This window comes from Platichthys flesus, chromosome 3 (assembly GCF_949316205.1).
Source record: "Platichthys flesus chromosome 3, fPlaFle2.1, whole genome shotgun sequence".
Taxonomy (NCBI): domain Eukaryota; kingdom Metazoa; phylum Chordata; class Actinopteri; order Pleuronectiformes; family Pleuronectidae; genus Platichthys; species Platichthys flesus.
Window position 1 is genome coordinate 11,359,848 of NC_084947.1, and position 27,220 is coordinate 11,387,067.

The 27,220-nt window shown below is 43.2% G+C and overlaps 1 protein-coding gene across 1 annotated transcript in view; it reads right to left on the reverse strand.

The window, feature by feature from the left end:
* unc5ca (unc-5 netrin receptor Ca) overlaps positions 1–27,220 on the reverse strand; it is a 187,465-nt gene that overhangs the window by 87,424 nt on the left and 72,821 nt on the right. Inside the window, exon 2 of the mRNA XM_062384878.1 lies at positions 6,032–6,268. Coding sequence (XP_062240862.1) covers positions 6,032–6,268 — 237 coding nt within the window. The remainder of the gene's footprint in view (positions 1–6,031; positions 6,269–27,220) is intronic.

Genomic DNA, 27,220 nt, shown 5'->3' on the forward strand with positions numbered 1-27,220 from the left:
ACGTCTTGTGGAGTGATATGTGAGGTAGTGAGGTGAGGCATTACATTTGCGGTCAGTGCTCACTTGTCCTATATTGACGTGGACTTTAAAGCCGATAGAGTTGCACAGAAGAGCCTGTTCACTGGATTTACTTCTGACCCAGTTCCAGCAACAATTACCTTCATAGTCAAGGACAAGCTCCGGCTAGACTGGCCGCGGGTTTGTGGGCCGACGGGTTTTGTTGGGGGTTAACAAAATAACTCCCTTTGCTGGACTGACCGGCTACAAGCTAAGATAGCCACACGTTCAATGTACCGCTCTAATAAAATGTCTTTGTTCTTAAATATCTTAAAAATCTTCCATGTATGAACTCTGTATCTCATAACAAAAAAATATATCACATTCACAATGGTATTTTTACGTACTCTCCACATTACTCTTTTCATTAAATGTTCTTTACTTCATCCTCAATTTGAGTTTGTTTTCTTTGCTTTTCCATCCTATGAGGTTGTTATGATTCCGTTTGACAAGACCGACCGTAGAAATGTATTTCTGTGCAAGACATTGCACACAAAGCTGTTTGGCAGCAACTTTCGTGCCTGCCTCATCGATGCTCTAACTTTTCTTTGTACATTTTAGCTTTTGTTTTCTTTCATCTTGATCCCAGGGATCAAACAAACACTGTGTTTCAGCACTTAAGCTGACTTTCCATTCCTGCACAAAAAAAAAGGATGAGAAACGCAGGGAGGAAGAAGGAGCTGGAGTGAGCAAGAAACTGGAAGAAAACGGCACAGCAGAATTCATATCATCTTTATCCTCAGTGTGACCCCCGATATGGGTTGGCCTATCCAGACCTCTGGAAGGTAGCCTCCACCACCATCCCTCCATCATCCCCTACCTCTCTCCCTTGCCTCCGCAAGCTACCGTTTTATCTGCCTCTGCTCACTCCGATTTCAGATGGAGGAAATTAAGGTATAGCAAAAGGCAGCGTGGAGCAAAGAGACAGGAAGAGAAAAGAAAGGGAAAAAAAGGGGGGGGGGGGACGAGAGCGAAAGGATTTGACATAGAGGGAGGGAGTGAGTGAGAAGAGAGAGATAATAAAAACAGCATGGGGGCCGTAGCTGCTAGCTGTTTCTGTGAAACAGCAGGAAAGAAAGAGGAGAAAACAGCTTACAGAGTTTAGGTTTTCACACGGAAAGACACATAAACATTGTACACACACACACACACGCACACACACACACATACACACACACACACACGCACACACACACACACATACACACACACACACACACACACACAATGCATTCACGCACCACAGCCCCTACAGTTGCCTTAATGTGATTCACATGTTGCATAATACACATCTAGTATTGAATATTTTATAATCTCAGTGTTTTGTTCCAAAGTGACCCGTACGCTTTCCACAGGAGCCACGACAGAGTGTCACAGTGTGATAACGGTTCAGAACACATTGTGGTTTCACGGTATCAAGCTGCCGAGTTTACAGGCCCTTCAAGGAACGACAACACAAGAGGGGTTTTATTTGAACATCTGAGAGGAGGAAGTATTCGCATCCTTTATTTAAGTTTAAGTACCAATAATCTACTTAAAGTATGAAAGACAGAAAAATATATTATATATAGTTAGATCATTATTACAACTGCATTCATGTAATAGTAAGATTTAACTGTTGTTGGAGGTGGAGGTAAAGCTCTTCTGCCTTATTTAGTATCCAAATGCAATTACTGATTATTTTCTTTATAGATTAATCGGTGGATTGTTGAAATTTGAAGTTTGAAAATAGAAAAAAATTGTTTATAAATATTGATTATAAAAGATAACACAAAAACGTTCTAGTACTTCAGGTGCATGAAAGAGTTCAGACTCATCCTGTCTGAACCTTCAACTCACTGAAGTCAGTTGGGAAAGTGTGTGTGTGTGTGTTTCGTTAAGGGGTCGTATCGAGGCCGGTGTGTGTTTGTCAGTCAGAAGTTAGTGAACAATAACACAAACAGAGATGTAGCTGTGACGTTGGGATTCATTTTGATGTTTTTAGGTTGACATTTAAATGTTTACACGAGTTCTCGTCAGGGATTAAAGTTATAAACGGGGACAACAGGCTTTTGAAGTTCTCCTCTATTTGGCAGCCACTTGCTGCAGACTGGATATCCGTCCTGCAGGACAGCCCCGCCGTTTAGTTTTGGGATATCCAGAGTGATGCCACATGGGTGCTCACTCAGTTTTATGGAGGGATGGAGATTATCAGTCTTCCTTCCTTCCTCAGGAGAGATGCAGTTGTGTTTTTTGTCCAATACCGATAATAAGCAAAAAGTAATGATTTCCATTAGTTTGAACATTATAATATACTATGAAAACAGGACAATGCTGCTAGCCAACATGCAAGTTCTATTATTTTTTGTTCCTTTTTTTAATATATGGAGAAAAACACACAACAAAACAGTCTCAGCCATCTTTGTTCATTATGAATAAGTAAAAAAAGAAAGAAAAGAGAAAATGTGTTAACCGCAGTTATCTTGATATTGCATAACGTACCCAGTTTACTGATTTATTCATTACACATTTATGCCCATTTCTGCTTGGATTATGATGTGCGTGAAAGATGGAGTGTCCTGGAGCACTACAAAAGCAAGTCAATCAATTTTTTATTAAAGCGACATTATGATGCCTCTGTTCAAGATAAATTAGGCATAAATTGAAGCATATCTCGAGCAGTTCAAAAATTAAAAAACCAAATCCATGTAGTAACTGGGGCTGAGGGTTATTTAAACAGGCAGGAACGCTCTGAGAGATAACTCTAAAGTGAAAGTTATGAGTTTTAGGTTTAGTAAAAACAGAGATATAATTGGTTAATGGGCGTCAAACCAAATTGGACTGGATGTTTCAGACACACTGATTGTTATGAGGCTGACTGGGAGGTTCTGATCCGTGAAGGACCTCTCGGGCCCGACACATGCCGTGAAAGAGCCTCAAATCCACGTATCGTAATTGAACAGTTTCCTCTCAATATCCCACTGTCTGGAATCCAGCTGCTCGCAAATGAACGGCTGATGGGAGAGTAATAAATGACTAGCAGCTGCACATTATGTCCGTAATGAACACGGAGGTAGGAGGAAAGATCGGGAGAAAAGAATGAAGGGAGCAAGAAGTGAGAGGTGGGGGGGGGGGAGACAATGGATGCTTATTGTAGAAACACATTTGCCAGCCTATAACCTCAGAAACCTTAGATTGAAGACCGGGTTACGTTCACATTAATCAAGCCACTCTGTTATATAAATGCCTCTTGGAAACCCCAAAGAAGCCTGGGAAAGAAAGTGTATAAATAGTTGGAGAGGAGACAGAGACAGAGAGAGAGCCGACACATGAATGAACAGACATGATTACATGACTAAGAGGAAGATGAGATGGTGATAATTATACTGGTGAATATAATGTGCACTTGTGAGCTATTGTTTGTGTCTTCAAAGATAAATGACCAAGAGGACACTTTATATTTTTTTACCTCCAGCAAGAAGGTTTTGTTTACTAGCAGGATTATCGAAAAACTATGGTCCAGATAAAAAGGACACTTTTCAGGGTGAGGAAAGAACCCGGAAGAGTTTGGAGTGGATCCAGATCAAGGGGCTTTTCCAGATACATTATTTTCTCACCTTCTTTAACAGGGCGAGTTGAATATGTTTTTCAATATTTCATTTCGATCTTGATAAGAAAAAGTCAGGCATGTTAAGAGGACTGATATTTATCAGCACCTAGTGAATTTAAAAGTGTTTTCATTCAGGGACGGTTGGACCCCGGTGGAGGTGTGAACTCTACTGAGTGTCATTCTAGTTTCTTTGTTAAATGCAAAGCGTCCTCAGGGCAAACAGAAGTTCTTAGGAGTCCAAGGACTTGTGCCAAGATATGTGATGACTCAAAAGAAAAAGAAAAAAGACTTGGATGCAGATAAATGAAAACAAAGTCACAGGAAGAAATGAGCTAAAAGCTCAAGAGAACAGAGTTCTTGCTCAAAGGAAACATGATGAAGAAATCAGAAATAAAGAGAAGGATCCAGGTTAGAAGTGGAGTGTTCCATCATCTGATATAAAACCCTTTCGACAGCTAGGTTATAACATTGTTTTCTCCTCTGTTGAAACTTGGTTTTGCAGCTGTGTACATGTTTCACTGTGTGTACCTGTTGTTTTCCCTTTTCTCACATTTACTACTCTCAGTTTTTGTTGCATCCCTATACTCCTCTGCCTCCTCTGTTTATGTGTGACAGCTGAATCAGGGGAAACATCTCTGCTCAGCCAGTTCTGTGTCTGTCTGGGGTTTAACACCGTCGCTGACCCACTAAGCAACCGGGACACCAAACAAACACACTCATGCACACACTAACACAAAAACACACACACACTCACTCTCTGGCTCCGGGCTCTGCTTTGTATTACAAGGGGGGAAATCTTCAGTGGGCGAGTCAACGTGTCAACTCGAGTTGAGAAGGAAATCAAAAAGTTCTGCTTCCTCAATGTTGTGTTCAATACAAACACAGGCAGGCATCAGAGGCTGAGCAGATCCAACGTGCACTGAGTTTTTTGTTCACCTGCCTCAATGAGAGAAACTGCTTCCGCCAACACACTGATTTGTGCTGCTGAGCCCTGCTGTGTATTGCACTGGGCAGGTTCCATATATCAGGAGTTTTCAAGCTGTTCTCAGCCTGTGTTTTAATCGCTGGCTTGGGGGGGGGGGGACCCCCGGCTCATTAACAAGCGGGTGGAGACCCATAAGCCGAGCTCCTGTCCACCTTAAGTCTAAGAAAACCAGGCCGTGTACATCTTTGTCGTCCTGCCAAAGCAGCAGCATGATTCATCATTACCCCTCCAGCAGAGTAATACCATGTGCTGTCAAGTGACAAGTGTGGAACTTTGGCCGCGCTCCAGTACATCACTGTGGATCCTATTAAACTGTCCTGTGAAGGTTTCAGCCCAGCGCTGCCAGCGGGACAGCTGTGTACACACACGTCTGACATGTGACCTAGCTCTCTGCGCAGATAGCACAACATCTGAATAATGGATTTAACCTGTGTGCTCACGGTGCACTAGACAATCAGTGGAGAGCAGAATGATATCGTCAGGCATATCAAAATTATGAAGGAAAAGAGGTCGAGAAAGGACCTGATTTAAATTAATAAAGGTAATGTCTATTTTAGATCTGCTCACCGATAAATATTTATGATTAACAGGCTGGGAAAAAACATTGGTTGCTCAAATTTAACATAGATATGAAATTAAATACGTTCACATTATGTGTATAGCTTCACCTACTCCATCTTTTTAATGATAACTTTTTTGTCATCTTCACCAAAGAAGCTGTGTATTTACCATTGGCAGTTTGTTAAGGTTTTCTTGTGTGTGTTTTTTTGCTTGTTAGCAAGATTACACAAAAGCATCAGGGCCGATGTCTGCAGCACTTGTTGGCAGGATTCCGATTGGCCAGGGAAGAACATATGACATTTGGATGCAGATTCATTTTCCAACTTTCGTTACAATTCAACACTTACCTTGATTTCCCAAAACAATTTTGGGATGTAGATAAAAAAACAGGCATATTTAGGAGACTAATATGTGTGAGTGTGTGCAATTTCGTACAGAACCAAATAAAAATCCAGATCTATTGAATTTAATGTGGTTTCAAGAGGGGACTGTGGGGGACTGTTGGGCCTTGGCTGCTCTATGGAGTCTCCTAAGTGCCATTCAAGTTGTTTGTATCTTTCTTGGATGTTGCAGCATTCACTGCACTCTCACACACAAAGGAAATTAATTTTCCTCTGAGTTGAAATGTCTTTCTTAAATAAAAAAGGAGATATGTGAACTTGTGCGACTGAACTTGATGTTACACACGATTTCCTTTTACCACCAGTGTCACAAATATCTGGAGTTAAAGAAGAATAGGAAATATTTTCTTCTTTCTATCGCACTTCAAATAAGAGGCGATGTGTATTTGTGTGTGTACGTGTGCAAGTACACGTGTGTGCGCTCCAGACTTCACTCACCTGAGTTTTCGTCCACCCTCTCCTCCACGGTGTGGTCCTTCTGATGGACCCACTCGCTGTTGCACTTGAAGTAAATCTGTGTGGCGGGTGTTGCTTTGCAGTAAAGATTGACGGGCTTGTTCTTGACGATGTAGCCTTCCTCGGGCTCAAACAGGAAGTGAGGTAAGGGCTCCGGCGGGTCGGAGGGGAAGGTCTCCGGGAGCTCGCTCAGACTCAAGAAGTCGTCCTCGTCTCTCACTGTGGGAAGAAGACAAAGGGAAATGTTATGATCACAGCAGTCGCTGTTGTTCAGTGGAGATGTATTTTCCCACTGTTCTCAGCTCAGTCAGTCTTTGTTTTATCGACTCACTTCGACGACTAACAGGGTACAAAGGGAGTTCAGCGAAAATGTGCAGCTCTTTTTCAATCATTCATTCTTGTTCTGTGATTCACACCAGTGAGCAGCATTGCCTAACGCTTTCCCCTGAACCGAGTGTGCACTCGACATTTGCTGTTCTCATCTGATCACTAATACTTGCCGTGCCACAAGCCAGTGACCTGGACAGGGAACCATTTTCTCCCACTGAGCCATAAAATGCACCTTTAATCAGCAACTGATTGCTGTGTCCCTGTGTGGACAAAGAGACATTGACGGGGAGAAGGGGAGATATGAGGAGGGGTCACAACGCCTGGACGCCTCATTATCGATGAGCTAATGGTGTTTTGCAGATTGAGCAGTTCCAGGCTTCATTCTGCCTCATGTCTGATGTCAAAAGGTCTGTTAGACACTATATCAAGGTTGTTGTAATATTATTGCAGTAGTATTTATAGCTAAATCTGTCGTTTGACAGATCTGCCGTCTCTTGCTTTCTGCAAGAAAAACAGCCATTCTCTGTCTTCTTATCCATGAGATTTTCTTTTTTGAATAAAGTTGGTTGAGGAATTCTCAATCAAGGGTTAGGGTTAGGGTTGTGACCGGTCAACTGATTATACAGCGTGAGCATAGAAGTGTCATGTTCAGCCCATGTAGAAGTGACCATATACACACCAAAACCAAAGTCATTAAATGCCAAGTGTATGTCCAAAAAACACAGACTACAAACCTCAGACTCCTTTAGGCAAAACTATTTACGAAAACACCTTCACCTCATAAGACTTTAAATCTCTGGAGACAGCCTTGAAAAAACAAAAGATGTCAAACAGTGGGATTTAAATCCAGGGTCTTTGACCTAGATATAAATAACCGTGAGGAGGACATGACAGGAGCACAGTCTTTTGGAGCCGTTGAGAATTTTAGCGAGTTCAAATAGAAACATCAGAAATTAGGATATATTCATCATTTTAAAATCTCATAAAGTTTATTTTCTTTTTTTTGCATTAAGTTTAAATATCACCTAACATTTGATAACAGGTTCCAAAATGTAAGAGGACCTACATATGTAACTAAAAAATCTAAAACAAACTATGAGGTATTCAATTAAAAAGTCCTTTTCTATTCTTATAATAAGGGTTATGAATATATTGCCAAAGTCGTCGTCACTATCTGTTAGGTGTGAACTTAAAGGTCCTCCCTCTTTTATAATCAAATACTCTTCTGACTGTTTAGAGCAAAAGTTGCGTAACTCCTGCTAGGACAGTAGAGAATGAAATAACCAGGACAGTACTGACAGACACACAGACACACTGGAGGAAATCACTGAACAGACAGAGCAGCCAACCCCGAGGACATCAGTAACTTCATTCTCCTCCATCCTGCTCCCGCTCCTCCACTGGCTTTTCACTCGGACCAAACCACACGCCCACACAAGGCCTTGATCAAAAGGGACACCAAGAATGTTTTGTCACCGGGTTGCCAAGGTCACCGCAGAACACAGAGGCTTACAAGAGCAGGTGGGAGGGAGAGGAAGAGGCCTTTCTCTCTTCTTCTCCCATGGACGAGATTCGCCTGCACATAAATATAAAGTTCACACACACACACACACACACACACACGCACACAAAGTTTCACCCAACATGTAATTTTCCTCCACTCCATCATCATACAGTTTCATTAAATCTGTCCTTTTCCCTGTGTGTGTGTGTGTGTGTGTTTGTGTGTGTGGTGTGTGTGTGTGCGTGTGCATGCGTATAACTGCTTCACCTGGAGACTTGTGAGTCATGGGAACATTTCGAACACACAAACTTTTTGGACGCACCGCTTCAAGCTTCAGCCCCTAATGTGCCACGGCTACAGTCACACACTGTCACTCCTACGAAAACAAACAGAATGTACCGAAAAACAACTGCATAAATTGTGCATTAATAGGCCTGCGCACACTGAGGCACCATCTTCCACTCCTCTTCACTAACTGTGTGTGTAGTCGCAGTCCTCTCGGAAGAACAGCAGCGTGCCGTGGGCTCGGAGCTAAAAGCAGCTTAGGTAAAACAAGGCACGAATGGAGGGGGAGCGGTGGGGGGGAATGAGGAGGCAGTGTCCCCACTTTGATGTCACAGAGCTGACATTTTCTCTCGTGCTTCTGTAATTAGTTCTCTGAGAGTATGGAAATTGGAAGCCATTCCCACTGCATAGTTTCATTATCTGTGGGAAGTGTTTCTCCCACTCCGGGTTGTTTATCCGGCGTCACGTTCACTCGCTGCTCTGTCAGTCTCATTTTCTGCCTCCTCTTCCTCGCTGCACATTTCTTGATACTTTGCTTTTCTCCGCCACTCTGCTTTTTTCACCCCGCCCGCCCCTCCCGCTTTTCACATTGCCCCAACAGCCATTCTCACCCTCATCTGTCATTCAGAGCCGGGGGGGTTCATTGCTCTGGAGCGACAGCAATAAATTATTGATTGGCACAAGAAACATGATAGCCGGAGAAAAGGGTGGGGGGGAGTGGAGGGAAAGGGGGGGGGGGCGCTGGAGAGAAATATTTCCCATGAATAACAGCTTTGTCTCATAAATGACGACTGTTTCCCTTTCCCCTCCACAGCTTCACTGCTTCTGTGGCCCTCTCCTTTCACCTCTCCATTCTTCTCTGCTTCCCTTTCTCCGTTTCCTTTTCCCCCCCTTGTCCCTAAGCCTCTCTCGCTCCTCATCCTCTTTACCACCCCCTTCTCCTTCCTGATCTCCTGACAGAGTGAATTACTGATCCTAACAGCCCGGCTCATAACTGTCTTGCCTGAATGCTGTCATCAATAATGGATGGCTGTTGCCGACCAATGTCCAGGTTCGATTTACGGTATGCAGTAAATATGTAGCGGGGGCAAAAACCACATTTATTCCCATCCGTTAAACGCCTTCAGGCCTGCCCACTACAGGAAACCTACCAATAAATATCTGTAAATGTGTAAAGAAAGATGTCATCAGAAGTGACCAATCATGTTCGAGTGTCACTGACAACGCGGGCCGATCTATCATAATGCACTGAGAGATTGATGGATCAGTGGGAGAGGGACGGGAAGGGGAGAGGTAGATTGGGGGAGGTAAAGAGAACGACGTTGAGTTCAATTATTAACATGAGTGGCCATGGTATGAGACAACCACCGACCTTCACTGTAAGAATTACAATACACACAGGCTCTTGACAGTGATATTGGTAGGGTTGGGTGTCATTTTTTTTTTTTTTACCAATATCGGTGCTAAACGTTGAGAAAACCATTTTTTTCTTTGAACATTTAGCTCAGAACCACGGCAGCTGTTAAGTCCCGGCCTCTCAGGTTCCCGCTCTTAGATATCGCTCAGACATCTGCAGCACATCCCGGTGTCGGAATCCTTTTCACGTGAAATACAGCCACACTTTTGACTCTTTAGCTTAAGGCATGTTCTTGTTTTGTGGACTCGAGTTTGAAGTAGCTACTCGATAACTGTGGGTTAGAGTTACGGGCTACCAGAGCCAGGTCAGTGATCTTTATGTGGCCGGTAAGCAGGGCAACTACCTCAGAACATAGCTCAGGCACCGGAACCAGGCACCGGAATATGTTTTGTGAACCGGTCTGGTATGTACCGGCTGTGTAGGAAGCAGTGTCTGATTGGTGCCAGATTTCAAAAACCAACCTTACTATAGATGGTCAGAACATCAGGAACATCCTCATGTCAGTGTTTTCCTCGACTGTCAGATTACACTGTCATTTTAACTCAAGATTTGTGTGTTCATTTAAGATATAGTGGATAAATAATACTTATCTTAGACTTAATAACAAAATGCATTTATCAAGTTTGGTACCAAGTGCCCTATGAGGCACAGAACAAGAATAATAAATTAACACAGTAAATGTAACCGTAAAATCAAACGTATCTCCAAGGATCTAAGGAATCCAGAGGCACACAACCTAAAGTGAGTCAAACTGAGCCATATAGGGTCAAAATGTCTCATGGGTTGGTGTGTGTGTGTGCGTGTGTGTGTGTGTGTGCATGTGTGTCTGATGTTTATCAGCGCAGTAGCTGTGGAAATCATGAGATCATACTGTCTTATCTGCTAGTTAGAATCAGCAGCAGCTGTAAAAACATACTCATACTAGGAAACAGGTACTATCCTTCAACAAACACACACACACAGTCTGACATAGAGAGACACACACACACAAACACATACTTTAACTGGTACTCCTCTACCCCTATCCCTCTACCACAACGACTTTCGACAAAACCCTCAGAAAACTAATAAAACAAAGCTGGAATGATCCTTATCTATCGCAGACACTTCTGCTGCCAAATTACACAAGGCACATAAACAAAGACAGAAAAATGTACACACCCACTCCCACACACACACAAACAAAGACCCACAAAACATGTGTGTACTGCAGGAAAAACACATGAGCTAAAATCTGTCTGCTTTTTCTTGCAATCTCCCACAAACACACACACACACACACACAATTTCTGGAACACTGGAAATTGTGATACCTATATACAGGCCCACATATTACCCAGAGCTCAGAGATCTCTTACCCACAATCATTTTACAAAACACACTTTTACTCATTTAGATTAGATCACCCAACACTGTAAAGACCTACTTGACTGTCGAGGGGGTTTGGGGAGATGGAAAGTAAGATGGAAACTGACAGAAAGTGAGGGATGATGGGACAGCAGGGAGCTGGAGGATCATTGCCCTGGAATTAGATATATGATGCCGTCCATTTCCGAAAAGCACTCACACACACACACACACACACACACACACACACACACACACACACACATACACACAGACAGACACACACACACGTAACCCTAACCCATGCATTCCCACACCTCTTACCCTAACCTTAACCATCACAACTAAATGACTAACCCTAACCCTAAACCTAACTAAACCTAATGATAACCCTAACCCTAACCCTAAAACTGCCAACGAACCTTATAGCTGCATACAAACCGGCTTTCAAGCATCCATACACAGTAGTATAATGGGAATAATCTTATCAGCTTTGCACTAAAGAGCAGCACTCAAGTGTTTCTCTCACTCTGTGAATTCTCACTCTCAGCCTCTCTGTCTCTGGTGTAATTTGCTGACATTGCTTTATGGAGAAAATAACAAATGGATTTTATCATTCTCTCTTTGAAAACATTTTTCTTTTTCCCCAACGTAAAGCTCGGGGATCCAGTGCTCAACTCTCTTAAGTGTTTAGTTTTCGATTATTTCATTATTTATGAACGGAAACAACATATTGTATATATATATATATATATGTATATACATTTGGATAAGACTTCTTTTAGACATGTTTGCCTGAATCTGTGATCAGAGCAGTGTTAGTCCCTTTTCATTTATGGAGCCATTTCTCATATTACAGTTATGTTTGCAGTACTTTTTATGGTGCTGTACTAGTTAAGTAAAAAAAAGTTGTCGCAGCGACCACAAACTTCTAATCATTCCATCTTCCTTCATTTCTTTGGTGTACTTCAGTTTGTGTATTTTTTTTGGTATCTCCCTGATCCATAGTTTTATTCAGGTGATAAGTGGCTGATATGAGGTTGATAAAACAAGGGCCAGCAAAGTCATGCTGGTTGAATAAAGACATATATGTGTACACTGCCAGTATGCAGGCTTGTGTGTGTGTGTGTGTGTTTGTGCGCACGTCTCAGAGTCAGATCTGTTTATAAAGAAGAGATCAAGGGTGGTTAAAGTCAGCTGAGATACTTGACACAGCACGCAGAGGAATTACATGCCGTGTCCTGGAGTGTCGTTTCGCTTTTGAAATAAGACACCAGGCGGTCACACATCATCTGCATCCATTAGAAACGTAATCAGGCTCTTATCCTCAATCGGCACTTTGATAAAAGCCACATTATTCAAGACACGGGTAGACACGCGGTGTGAGAGAACTTAATCACTCCATTACCTTTTTCCAAAGGGATCAATTAAATTTACATATATTTGAATATTAACTTTAGGGAGACAAGTGAAAATAGTCAGGTGTCCACAGATTAATGCAAACAGCCCCACAGTAAATCACAATCATAGCAACAGTACTACACTCCTTGTCTAAAAGTCAGTTGCTTGTGACAATGTAGTTTTCATAACATTGGACCGATTTTCAATTCAGCTATTTTGCTGCACAATTTGGGGATTTCAGAGTAAATCATATACAGAGACAGAAAGACAAATCTGCATTATGTTACACTGGAGCGGATTTCCTCAGACTGCGATGACAGAAATAATCCCATGACAGATATAATATGTCATGCACAACGCACTCCCTGTCAGGGCCCATTATATATCGACCAGAGTCGGAGGGCTATAGGCAATTCATAATGGCATGAAGAACTTTGAAAGATAGCGCATCTCAGTGGGGGGGCAGTGACAGCTGGTTGGCGTCCGCAGACTTTCATCGTGTGTGACATATAAGGCCCCAGCTAGGGCCTGGAACTAGATTTACGGCCCTGCCTGCGGAGGAGTAACCCTGTCAGGCCACAGCTGGCCTCGGTTAAGAAAGATGTCGAGAGGGGGAGACACTGTTTGTGAAAAATAAAAAAAAGTCCAGGGTAAGTTTCAGCTCAGAATTTCTCAAATGACATTTCAGCGAAAGTGAAGTACACACACAGTGTATGACAAAGAGAAATCCTCATGGACACACACAGAAGTTTCAGTGACATGCATATTTTATTCATTTATGAATTATGATTCTGAGAGCTGCGTTGCCTCCAGTTAGACGGTCAGAGAGCAGCCAAAGTCACATTAGTGTGTGTGTTCGTGTGAAGGGACGGATGTTGATGATGGTGTTTTTTTAAGCCAGCATATCGAACATCTATGCAATAATTATTGTGCATATGTGGGCTCCCCTTGCCTCCACAGTTGCATGTTGTTATATTTTGTACATCTAACAGCGTGTGAATATACAGTAGGTGAGTATTTAATATTCTGTAGCAGCAGTCTGGCGGCTGTGCAGGGGTCAGAATGAGCTATTATAGCTTATTCATGTTTAATCTTAGATTTGAGCAGCACCAGCAGCAGACTGTAAGGATGGGCGGTCAGCCTACACCACTTTGGTCCAGACTGAAGTATCTGAAAAACTGCTCGATGGACTACCATGAAGTTTTCTACAGACACTCTTGTCCCCAAGGGGATGAGGCCCCGCTCACTCTGATGATCTCTTAACTTGTCTGAGACAACAGAAGCAGTCTTCAAACTCCACAAGCATACAAATGAGGCCACAGAAAATCCAGACACCACCTAAAAAACATGACATCATTTTAGGAGTTTCTGCAACACCCTAATGGACTGAAGAAAAAAGACCCCAAAAGCTACTTTAACTTAATGGAAAAGATCTGCATCTCCCTGGTGCACTGAGGTCACGCAGCTCAAGATGAAAGCAGAGTTGTTTGAGGGAGGAAATAGAAAAAGACATGTATTTATCGAGAAGGAAACAAAAGGCAAACGTTTCCTCGGTGCGTTTGACCCGAGGCGTAAACATCATCTCACACGCTGCTCAGTCGAGGGTCAAACCAAGGCGCTCACAGCGGGACGTGCATCACACGCACTTTATACAACAGGGCACACTCACATTTCAGTCAAGGACACACACACACACACAGCACAGGAGCAGCTGATGAGTGGGCGTTTGCAGGTAGGCAGTGTGAGTGCACTCAGTAGCTATTTCCTTAATGGCTGTCTCTGCCAAGCAATGCACAGACACACACTCACACACACACACACACACACACTCGCAGGCCTGCATGTGTATCTATACTCTTCCTGAAAGACAACTGTTGTTAGTTCCTTCATTACTGTGCCACCTCCACTATCATTGTGTCTGCTCTTCCACCCCCCCCCCCTCTTCTCTTGTTTCTCTTCCTCTCTGCCCATATGCATGTTCCGTTGCTTGCAGCTTCTCTCTGCATCTGATTTTCATCCGATACTTCTTTCCACACTCCACAAGGCTTTGACAAGTAAAGAGAGGGGGAAGGTACACAACATACTGCTTTTATATGAAGAAGTGGGCAGTGACTACGCCTGGTTTGTCCTGAATCAACTCTAAAGCCAGCACTTATCTCCTGTTCCTGTGTTACAAGTCGGCCTGGGCGTACGGACACAGCTCACTGGACAGCACAGGATGCTCCACAGCAGGGGCTTATATCTGATGCTGCTCTTTCAAGGTTGAGCACCGGGGCCGCGGGGCTTCGGTCACACTTTTTTCGCATCTCGTGTCTTTTATTGTGGCTCAGTGCGGAGGTTGAACCGTAAATACCACACTATCAGCCACCGTGATTGTAGGCTCTTGTCCCCGGTTCTACTGTGAGTTTTAAATTCACTTCCCCCTGCTGAGCCAGGCCACATGGTGTGACAAGCAGCGGTGGCAAGTCTCCATTTCTGACACCAGTTAATTCTCTCTATCTCTCCTCAACAGGAGCATTTAAGGGAGTTTGGGGAACCACAGAAAAAAAAAGGGTCTAGGGTGTTCATCATGGAACCAAACCAAACCGAGCATATGGTACCACATCACATCATTCCAATGTTCAAAGGATTCTTTACAGAGTCAAATGGTGAACAATGTGCACACACATAAGTAAGAGACAAGCAGCACAGCTTCCGTGCAAACCTCCACTGCCATCCCAGACACATCATCCACATGCATTTAGCCATTTTAGTCTTTAATCAAAAGGTGTTGGCAGAAAGTTAGTGGCATGGGCCCTCGCTGCGGGGTTGCATCTCCTGTGCATAACTGATAATAGAAGTACAAAGGGGTTCTTGTTGATGTTGAAAACATAATCAGCTGTACTCAGGGGCCCCCTCTCAGCTCGGGGGCCAAAGGTAACTTTTGGAACGCCCCTGCTCCTCAGGTATTCAAGGTAAGAAAAAAACGAGAATTTGTGTTGTTGTAATAACTAATTCCAAAAACTACATCTCGATACTTCCGCCCAACAAATCCACAGCACAATGACTTCTGTGTTTCTACTGCCAAGCACAGTTTACACAACTGTTTAATCACTCTGTGTCTGAAACTGGAAAAAAGGATATAAGGAAACAAAGAGAAAACCGGCGAACAAAAGGACACTTTGAGCAAAAATATAATCATAGTCACTTTACAATCACAGAGTCTCATTTTGTGAAACACAGGTATGTACACACATCCGCATTCAGATGGAATATCTCATTCATGTGCGAAGTCTTATGTAAGCTTGTGGGGCTACAAACTTGTGCTAGTTGCTGTGTAATGTTATCTTCCAGATGGATTCTGTCTCCCTTATCCCAGGCCTGAGGGAACGGCACAGCTTCGCTTTCATTCATGTTGTACTATCACTGCTCGGCATCGCTATTAATACAAGCAGCAGCGCAGGGCGGTGCATTACAATATGAAAACACTGGCCGGGGAGGGACTTCTATTTTCATGGAGATGAGATCATGTTTTTTCCTGTGTGGCTGACAGCTGATAATGAGTGGCTGGTTGTGTATTTGCTGTATGATCCACATCTCACTGTCCACCTGCTTCCCTCTGTTCAGCGTGTGGGTCTGCACATTCCCCCGCCTGTCAGCACCTCTCCGTCTGCTTTTATGATCCCTTTTTTTTTTTTTTCCCTCCAATATGTCTTTCCACTCCTTTTCATCTCGATCTACGATGTCTTTCCCAATTCCCTTACATCCGTGCGCCTTTCTTCTGCTTCATCTCCTGGAGAAATTGCAGATTTGAGCCGTCCCATCGTCTTTTCTTCGCGGTCACTTCACCCCGAGGGCACATTTCGCATCAACCCCAATTCACCCACCCTCCCTGCCACTTTGTGCCGGACTAAATCTCCTCTTCGTCGTTGCTTTTTGATCATTTTCTCTTCTGCTGAAACATCTGCGTTTCCATGTCCTCCATGCTTCCTTCCCTCTATCACCTACTGTATCTCCTCATCCCGATGGCTTCCTATTGCTCCCCTGTCTCCTGCACAAAAGGAATTATAATGCCACGCTCAGCCCAGTTTTGTAGATTATGTTTGGTGAGTAGTGCAATGTACACACAAGCATGCGCACACTCACGTACACACAGACAAGGCCGCACAACAACGAAAAAAAGATGGCTTCAACTCAAATGATTAAGAACAGCTTACAGGCTTATTTCATTTGAAGAATTTCCCATATTTTGGCAATTTTATTCAGAGCCGAAGATAAAATTGGATCAGGCATTTCCCTGTTCATGCCTTTCTCCATCTGGAGGCTCACTGTCTCTCTCGCCTTCTTATCCCTCCTCGCCGCCGCCGCTCCCCGCCACATGACTCGGTTTCTCTCAGTCCACTCGCCAAACTCTCCCTTTCCCTGCTGTCTTCCGCTCCTCTTCCCCTCCTTCTCAGTCCAGCCTCTTTCTCTCCATCTCTCTGGCATCTCTCCACACCTCCCACTCTCCTCTTCTATCCCTATTTCTCACCTTTTCCCATCTTCACCGTTTGCTCATCTTCGCTCCTTCCCAACACTTTGCCTCCGTGCTTTGCTATCTGGCATCCTTCCACTCACTCCCCCCCACCCCAACCTCCATCTCTGTGGCTTCCTCTCTCCTCCTCCCTCCCGCTCTTCTTCATCTCAAAGTCCTCTCTCTTTTCCCTACTTTACTTGCTCCCTCCATCCCTTCCTCTCTGCCTCCTTGGGTCACTATAAATAGAGCCTCAGGAGGGTTTCATAATGGACTTCTGCCTCTGACCTTATTACAGACACATTACTGACCGTACTTCTCTTCTCCTGCCATCCTCTTGCTCCCTCTTTCATTCATACTCGGAGACAGAGCACAATTATTTCTACCATATCTCCTTTATCTTAATAATGCCCTCTCTAAAAACTGCAACTAAAGATGGAAATGATTTCTTTGTAATATTCCCATTTCCTATTTTTCTATTTGTTCACCTTCTCTTCTGAACCCCTTAAAATGTTTGGAGCTTCTTTTCAGCACTCTGCTGCCCTGTGGGTCTCATATTTTGTCATATTTTGTCGCATAATTTCTTCCTAATTTTAATTAAAAGTTTGAGTGCTTTTTGTTGTTGTTTTCTACAGGGGGTTTTCACAGAGGAGAAAATATAATATGAATACACATTTCTTGAGCTAACATAAAAGAACATCATTAGCATTGCATTCTTTCTTGAAAGCAGCGACTTCGGTTGCAAGCTAATGAGCTGACAATCAAATACTGTTACCCACTGCTTTTAATAATAAATGCCAGCAGTCTTGAAAAGTGCCATTTTTCAAATCTCAAATGCCAAAGGGAGGAATATTTTGTCCACCATGGTGCGAGCCAGATGAGAAAGAAAAATAACAAAGTCCAACATGTCAAGTTATTCCTTTGACACCATCTTCATTGTTTTGTCCCCCTGTCCTGTCCTTCACTGGCAGAGTCCTAATTAACTTTTATCTTGGGTCTGCTTCACGCACAAGTACTAATTTAGGAAAAGAGCTTGTGGGAACTAGAGCAGCGATGACTGAGCATGGTCGCGACAATCTCAAGAGTGTGTGTGTGTGTGTGTGTGTGTGTGTGTGTGTGTGTGCGCATGTGAAAGGCAAAAACAGGGGCAGCCTCCAAGAAGCAGCCTTATTCTATTCCCAACCTTATTTTGGTCATATCAGAATCCTTTTAGAATGATATAATGGGCTTTGAATGGATTTCATCAGCATCTGAGGAGGTGAAAAGAATATTCCCAGCCTATAAAAGACTGAATTACTGCTGAACTCAAGTGACAAAAACTAAAGATTTAAATAAAGTCAGCATTAAATGAAACCTGTCATGGGGGTGTCACCCCCGACGTCACAGCCTGAGCTCAACAGGAGCTGAGGGTTTGACACATTTAGGCCAGGTTCGGACTTGTATCTTAGCTCTTGCTATGACACGATCAAATTATACAATCAAGTATCATTTCCAGTCATTAAATTACAAAGACATGTTGATTGCAGTGCAGTGACATTTTCTCCTTACGTAATTTTCTCTTACAGAAAATTCAGTAGAAGACAACTGCAGGTCATGACTTGCTATTAAACTGAATAATGTGTTTTTGATGGTGAATCATACAGACTATAAATAGAGGAACTTTTAGCAGTGCACAGTTTGTTGGGGGAAAATGTTCTGCTGGGACTTGGCCAGGTAATCAATAATTGGGGGTGATTTGCTGCCCCAGGTGAAGGAGTTGAAGTATCTCAGAGTCCTGTTCGGGAGTGAGGGGAAGTTGGAGTGGAGGATGGACAGGCGGGTCAGAGCTGCATCAGCAGTAATGCAGGCGTCGTGGTGAAGTAGGAACCGAGCCACGAGGCAATTCTTTTTATTTACCTGTCCATCTACGTCCTGACCCTCACCTATGGTCGACGAAAGGCCGAGATTGCAAATACAAGCAGCTTAAATGTGTTTCCTCCACCGGGTGGCTGGGCTCAGCCTCGGTGATGGGGTTAGGAGGTGAGACACCAGGAGTAGAACCGCTGCTCCATCACATCGGGAATCTAATAAGGGAACTTCTTGGGCTTCTTCCACTTTGGGCTCACTGGGCACAACGACCAGGAAGAGACCCCAGGTCCGACCCAGACTACATTATCATTAGAGCTTGTGATGATTCAAGGGACTATTGGAATATCCTACTTGGTCGACTACCTCTCAACCAAAGTCCGGATAAGTGAAATACAGTGGAAGGATGAATCATTCATTGGACAGCTCTGAATGAGAAAGACTAATCCACTAACCTCAAGATGCAGATTTTAATTTTGAGGCTACGTTTTATGCTTTACTTAATTTCATGATTTTTTCATATTAGAAGCTAGAAGTGTAAGACAATCAACGCAGTACACAGCTTTCTGCTTGTAGTGTACACACAGAAACTTCAGTACAGTGTACAGTAAGTGTCCTAGTTGTTCTCTCACACTTAAACTAAACAGAGCACTGCACTTCATAGGCTTCCCCCAGAGAGATGCACGGACTCCTGCTGGTGCGGATAAACAACCCAGCTATAGGAGCGGTTGAATTCCTCCGTTGCATCATTGGTTCTCTTGACTGGCGGTTGATCGCGAACCATTTTGACATGTGGCCCAGATGCAGCGCATTGATGCTGGTGAGCGCGCAAAACAATGGTGAAACTTGAAGAGGAGTGGGTATACAGTTCAAAGCTGCAAGAGGCTTCACAAGCTCAATCGGCAGCAGGCAGCGAGACCACAAAATGGTCCTTAAAGGGGGCAACAAGGATAATGAGTAACTCCTGCAGTGAAGTCTTTCCACCTTGAAGACATACTTTCACTTTAATCAGATTTTTTTTCTGAGCTCTAAGGAAACAGAATGGTGGCATGAGTTCGAGGACCATCCTTAAAAACAGTTAAGGTCCCATGGCCCCATCCCGCTTTTCAGAAGTAGCGTTGCTGCTCTGAGGCTTCCTGTGATTTCTTTTTTGGACCTGGACAGATCAAGAGATTTTACTACAGCGAAAAGGTTCTTTTCAGTTATTAGAGAGAAACGGATACAACCTCACTGTGAGAGTGAAATATTGATTAAAGGAATATCCATCAAAGCCCTGCTGAAACAATAAAGGGAAGAACATTTGTAACAACTTCTTTTCAACTTGTTTCAACCTTTCAAAAATAGTTAGGTGATATGAGTCTCTCTCTCTCTCTCTCTCTCTCTCTCTCTCTCTCTCTCTCTCTTATTCAATATAATATCAGTAATAAAAAGCTTAAACCTTTCTTCCATTAACAATACACTACGAACAACATATTTTTATCATGTGATAAAGCACAGATAAGGTCATGACATCGCGCGGTGAAAAAGGCTAAGGCAAAGATATTACTACATCACTGAACATTAGGAAAACTAATGTAGTGGAAACATCGCTGGAGGTTCTGAGTACAGTCGCAGGTGATTCAATTTCAAGATTCATTTCCATTTCAGACTATTCTCCGATGCAATTCAATTCCATTTAACACAGAGTCACTGAGCGGTTAATTATGTATTTACAAATCTCATATTAGCAGGTCAGAAAAGGGATCACAGCATTATACAGCAAAGTACGAGGTTCAGACTCAGTTCATATGGAAACTGAGTATAAACAATGCATCATTAACTTTGACTTGACTAAGTTGGGGACAAAATTCGTCACAGTCCAGTCACAGTGTTGAGGGACACTTTGCATTAGTAACACATGGTCATACATAAACAAGAGGGTTAAGAGTTCACATGTGGAAACAGTGAGGTGGATTTCGTTAATGTCCTAAAAGGCTAATGACAATGATTTATATTTTACAAATGAAGATAAATATGCCAATAAAGGTCGACCACATATATGGAGAGTTGTCTTACCCCTTAAAAGCTTCTGAACATACAGTTTTCATTGAACGTTACACAACTGCACAAAAACAGCAAGATCAAGTTCAATGTAGAAATGCTCAGTGCTCTGCTCACTGGCATTGTGCACCCTGCTGAGCTTTACATGGACAGTAAAAACATGCTCATAAAAGCCTTCAGAAAATACAGAGATGTCAGGAAATGTCCACGGCTGAGCAAACTGAGGGTTAGAAGTTCAAATCCTGAAGTGAACAAGTGACTGACTCACTCTGTTTCTGTGAACGGGTCTAGAAAAAGAGATGTATGGATACGGTGAAAGACTGGGAGCTGATGTTGCCCCAGGGCAACCAGTCCTGCGTGACTGGCTCTTTTCAGTGAGGCCCCACACAAAGAGCTGCAGTGAACAGGGGAAATAACAAGAGGTTAGTTAGTTAACTGGGGTCACAAGGTCAGAGGTGATGAGGCTTTCAAGTGTGTGTGTTTATTGAGTGCACATGTGTGTGTGTGTACTTGTACCTACTTCTTTGTGAGGACCATTTTGAGCATTGACCTCACACACTTGCGACATTTTTGGAAAAGTAGGGATATTTTTGCAAGTCCTGACTTTCTCAAAGGGCTGTTAAAAGGTTAAGACCTGGTTTTAGGGTTCATGTTACGGTCTGTCTCAGGTTAAGGTTAGTGTTCAGGATTTAGCTGTGACGGTTACGGTTAGGGTAACGGGCTAGGGAATGCATTATGCCATTGAATGGAGTCCTCTTTAGTCTTCACTAAAATAAAAATACAATGTTCTGTGTGTGTGTGGCTCAGGTATAGAAAGTCAGATCATGACGTATTTAGGGTTAGGTCTAGGTTAAGATGAGGCTAGAGTTGGTTTAGGTTAAGGCTAGGTTAAGGTTTAAATGTAATGTCTTCAGAAGTCATGTAGACACGGCTGAGTGAGTGAGAGAATGAGTGAGTGAGTAAGTGAGTGGGTAAGGGAGGGAGGGAGGGAGTGAGTAAGGGAGTGAGGGAGTGAGGGAGTGAGTGATCCATGAAGACGTGCTGCGTGATGAAAGAGCGTGTGTGCAGGTGGACGCTGGGGTCAGAAGTTGAAATGTTGTGGGGGGGGGGGTGCTGGCAGAGAGGATTCACTGCATGACTGAATCTGTTTGCAGCAGGCCGCCCTGTCACAGAGCTGATGAATGGGTTCAAAGTGTTTCAGCCTTGTAAGCTCAGAGGTAATGGACGACAGCTGAACGAGCCACTACTGTTGTTTTCAGAGAGCTGGAATGTGGAAGTTTTATACTTGTGAGTGGTGCCGACCAATATTAATCTATCAAATGTGCTGCTTTATTATTAGTGGTATTACCAGCTGCATTAGTAGCTACAGAGTGCAATGTAATGACATTAAATACGGTGTGCATTCAACGGTGTGGATTCTAATTGAGTGAGCAATTTCAGGGAGGCCTGTTGAAGGGTTATGGGCTCATTGTGGCTTAGTGGATTTCTCTTCCACAGGCGTTCAGACCGAAAATGACCCAGAGCTCAGGAAACAGGTGGGGGCTTGTTTTTAAGGTACCAGCGAGACAATGAAATATAATCCAGGAGGTTTATCAGACGCCCAAACTCAGACAACCTGCACTGAACAGTTTATAATACTCAGACCCAGAAATATAAAATGCAGCAGTCTCACGAAATGTACCATCAACTGGGCAGCGCCAAAAAACTGAGAGAGCAGATGAGTTGGTACGAGCCGAGTCATCAAGCCCTCTGCAGGTCAAGCCAGGTTACAGTCGCCTGAGCTGCCACAGGAACAATGCAGAGCTACCTGCGAACAGTTCTGTCACATTACATAACAGCACATCACGTAGCATCTAGTCTCAACAGTTACACCGTGGCTAAGTTCATCAACCTGACGCTATTTGTTCATTTTGAGGGTCGAACTTAATCTCCTACGGCTGACATGTTCTCCCTCTTACCAGGGAATTTACCTCTTCTTTCAAACTGAATTAACTCAATTAAATAGCCACGGTGTATAGAGAACATCATCTTATGTGATGAGAAGTGAAATAGATCCACTCAAGGGATTATTCAGAGCCTAAACCATCAATTCTGCAAATGGACTCCGGCTAGTTTTCTTTTGAAGGAGAGAAGAAGAGGCTAATTCCTGTTATATCAGGTGTCTCACCGGCCACACAGCGTGCTTGTCGGAGTGAATCAGCATGATGACACATTTTTTTCTGCTACTATGGGGTCATTTTAAGTAGAAGCTATTTGAATCCCTCCCTTACCCCCTCTCAAACACACAGACACACATAATACACAGAGGTACAGGGAGGAATCAAAGTTCTTTACACTGTTTCATAAGTTAGATCGTGCATATTCCACAGGCGGCATCATGTGTGCACATCGTGAGTTTCTACAATACTGCATATGTGTCTTTGTTTTGTATGAAGCACGAGGTAACAAAAGAGCAAAAGAACAAGGAGAAAAGAATAGAGAGTAGGAGTATGAGAAAATGGGGAATAAAGGTGTCAGAGAGAGAGCAGTGGAGAACAAAAGAAAACGCAGCTCAGGAAAATAAAAAGTGTGAGACAGTACGTGATCTCGAGTCCTCGGAGACGTTCTTTTCTCGGCTCGGACATACAGGTATGCAATTGTACAACCACTTTTTTCTCTTTATACTCAAGATGAATGACTCATCTACAGAATAAAGACTAAAGCCTATAGAGAGCATGGCCACGATGCTAATGAGCCCCGCAGGCTCAATACAAAGTAGATGCTAACAAATACAATTCGATTCAAATACAAGAAAATAACAAAATAAAAAAGGGACAGAGGATGATGAAGGAGCTGTGTGTATGGTCCTGGACATCAGGGTCTCTGTGATGGTGGGTGAAACCTAAATTACTGCTCATTTTATTAAGGGGCATTTATCAACAAAGATAAGATATTCATATTAGAGAGGAACATGAGGGAAGATGATCAACGGGGCGAAGTGTGATGGTATTTATTTGGAAGGACATTATTTCATACATTTAACTTGGGGATAAAAATCCTCATAATCAAATAAACATTCACTCAGAGGTAATTATTGCATGCAGAAACAAAATGATTTAATCTACATAGAGACAAGTCATTATTTTCTGTTGAGAGCGTGAGGATGAACTCCAGAGCCACAGCAGAAACACCCCTGATCACCAGCTAGGCTCACCAGTGTTTCCACCAAAAACACTATGCAGGATATAGACGCCTGCACGGAGTATATTATTACACAAAGCAACTTCATCATAGTTCGCTGGTCTTCTGACCCCGTGTGGTTTTTGACATGTCTCACTCGTCATTCTCCCTCAACTGCCAGTTCTCACCTCCGTCAGCTAAACGACAAAAACGGACACTATCAAATGAGGCGTGCACGCTTAAACACACACATGCACAAGAAACACACACACATGCTTACACACACACACTTTCAAAGAAAGACAGTGGAGGAATCAGCATGTATTTTAGACTGGTGTGATTAATGGAGTTCAGTGCACCAGCGAGCGGAGGAACCAGAAAATAGCACAAACATTATCATGACCTGAAAGACCTAATTACTGCAGTAGGAATCTGACAGACGTGTGTGCGTCCATGTTTGTGTGCGTGTGTGTGCGCCCGTGTATGCGTGTGGAGGAAGGGAGTGTGTGTCTGTGTAGGGGGCGGAGGATGGCACAGAGAGGATGGAAGATTTATGACCCGGCTATGGAATGTTACACTGTGTCCCCTCCATTCCTTTTGTGTCCCTCAGCATTCGGGTGCAAATTAGGAATATGATAATGGCCATATTATATATTATAATGAGTGCGCAGCCTGTGTGCGAGCATGTGTATGTGGGTCTGCACGGTGTGTATTAATTTGCTCGGACCAGATGAAGGAGGAGGACTTTGAAAACACGGTTCTGAACAGCAGAGCCTCAAACGCCCGTATGGTAATGTGCCTGCAAACTAGCAAAACCACAGCTCCCACTCCTCACATACAAGTGAAAACAGCCAAATGAAAAAAAACAGACATGTGCACATCCATTATCTGCATCACTAGCGAGGATAGGATTCATCAGTCACCAGCTATACCCAATGCAGATGCAAAAACATGTTTATCTCGGCTGCAGCTTGTCCTGCTTTTCAGATGTCCACCTCTAACATCATCTCTCTTAAGAAATTCAAATTTTATATTATTAAGAGCCATTTTATAACAAAGGTAGGAAGCTGCCGGGTCTATGGCTGTTATCCATGTTCTATTCATGTGCTGGAATCTAAAATTCATTATCTATCTCCTTTATATATTTCATTTTCCGGCAGCTTGGTTTCCACGAGTATTGTAAAAAACCTGAATAATGACAGAGTCTCGCAGCCAGTGTCCTGTGGGAAGCAGAAGATATTTCCAAATTGGGAATGATTCAAGTCAGCTATTTATTCTGGTCTCTCACAGAGCCGGGTAATGGATGACACTGGATCGGCTACAGTACTGGATCCGCATCCACAGCTCCGCAAGACACCATAGGATATGGCTGCATGTTTCTCTCGTCCTCCCTTTCGTGTTGTCTATCATTCTCCCACCCTTTCTTCCACTAACTAAATCCGCCTTCAAGCCCCTGGACACCAGAGCAGAGCAGAGGGGAGGAGAGAGGGAGGCACAGATGAGATCCAAATAGACAGTTAGGCCAAACGCGTATAGTGAGGGAGAGAAAAAGACGAAAAATGGACAGAGATTGAGAGTTCGGAGTACGGACTGGGTTGGAGCGTAAAGAAGAAGATGTGATGAACGCAAAAACATTAGGGATGGAGAAGATGGGAAAAATCTATTATAGGAAATCACCGCTCTAAAAAACCCTACAGTTTACAAGACAATAAAATGTTTATGTGCAAATCATACAACACTGATCTTTTCACGTGTCAAATTAAAATAAAAAGACTTCAACATTGAAACATCACTTTGTATCATCTTTCAGCAATGTTAAGCAGAAGCTTTGTCCGTGGATGTACAGTTTGACAGTGGATTGCTCATATGCTGCAGTGTATACACACAAAATTCAAAGACATCAAGTTGGCAAATAAATGTCCATTTGTCATGAAAAGTAGGCCACTTACCGCCAGAGAGATCGGAACAAAAACACAACTAAAGATACAAATCTACATTTCCACAAAAACCCATCACTTGTCACAAAGTCACTGCTGCATCCATTCAGCGCTGAATCACTCAGAGAGGGAAACAAACACTGATACTTCCTTTGACAAAACAAGCAAAGCATTCACAGAGGCGAATCGAATCGGAGAGAGGCGGTGGACTAGTGGCAGAAACTTGGACTATGGGCAGAGAAGGTCTCTGGTTCGTCTCTGGTTCGACTCCACGGAGAGACAACAAAAAGACGAACCTGGATTGATCTGTCCAAAAAATCCAAGAGTCTCCCTACCCTGTCTAGTGCCCCTGAGCAAGGCACCTTACTCCCCCAACATCTGCTCCCCGAGCGCCGTACATGGTCGCTCACTGCTCTTTGTGTCCTGCACCAGATGGGTCAAAAGCAGAGGTTAAATTTTCTCTACCTGCATGAATGTGCCTTTGCATGTCTGTGCATGTGTTTGGGACAAATAAATGCATCTTAATTAATCTTAATTAATCAGTCTTTCAGGAAAGAATAAGCCTTTTTCAGGTCAAGTGGATATTCAAAATGTAATTTAGGCTGAAAAAGTTGTTGACACACCAATATAAAAAGGAACAATGTAAATCATGGCTTTCCACTGGGTGATGGAGAAGTGGGAGGGGGTTGGTAGCTGATGGGTGTGGGCGCAAATGGGGATAGGCAATGAGTAGTCTGGTGAAATCCCTGCATGAATCAGCTATCCTAAATGAGAGTGTGTGGAGTATTACCTCTGCCAGATGTTGTGTTGTTCATTTGTTTGCTGATGTGTTGCTTTGTTGATTGGTTTATTGGTTTGTTGGTTTGCAAAAAGGACAAAACAGAGGATTTGTGGATTGATGTGACATGGGCCAAAAAATAATCCATTAAGTTTGGCAGATCCAGATAAAGGGGCAGATCCAAGATTTTTTAATAACTTTCTTTAACATTAATTGGGCTTTTTTTGATTCTAGGGAATAATGGATGAATCTTGAATGGATATCTATGAGTGTGTAATTAGGTGTGACCTGATTGGATTTAAGGGGACTGTCGGGCCTTGGCTGAAGTACACGCTCTGCTGAGTGCCACTCCACTTCTCCTTCTGTAAAGACCCTAAGTCAGAGGGTCTGCCTCTTACTTGGAAAAGGATCCTCTACTTGTGCAGTGCCAATGCTGAAGTCCACTACAGTCATAAAGCAGAGGAGTCGAGGCGTAATAAAGAAAAAGAAGAACTAAATAGCTTAAGAGAGACAAACTGAACACGACGTGTCAAGGATACAAAGTAAAAAAAGGATGAAAGCTGAATCGAGAACATTCACTCAATAATCATATATATCGAAATTCACAATATTGATGTCAAATGTTTATCATTTGGA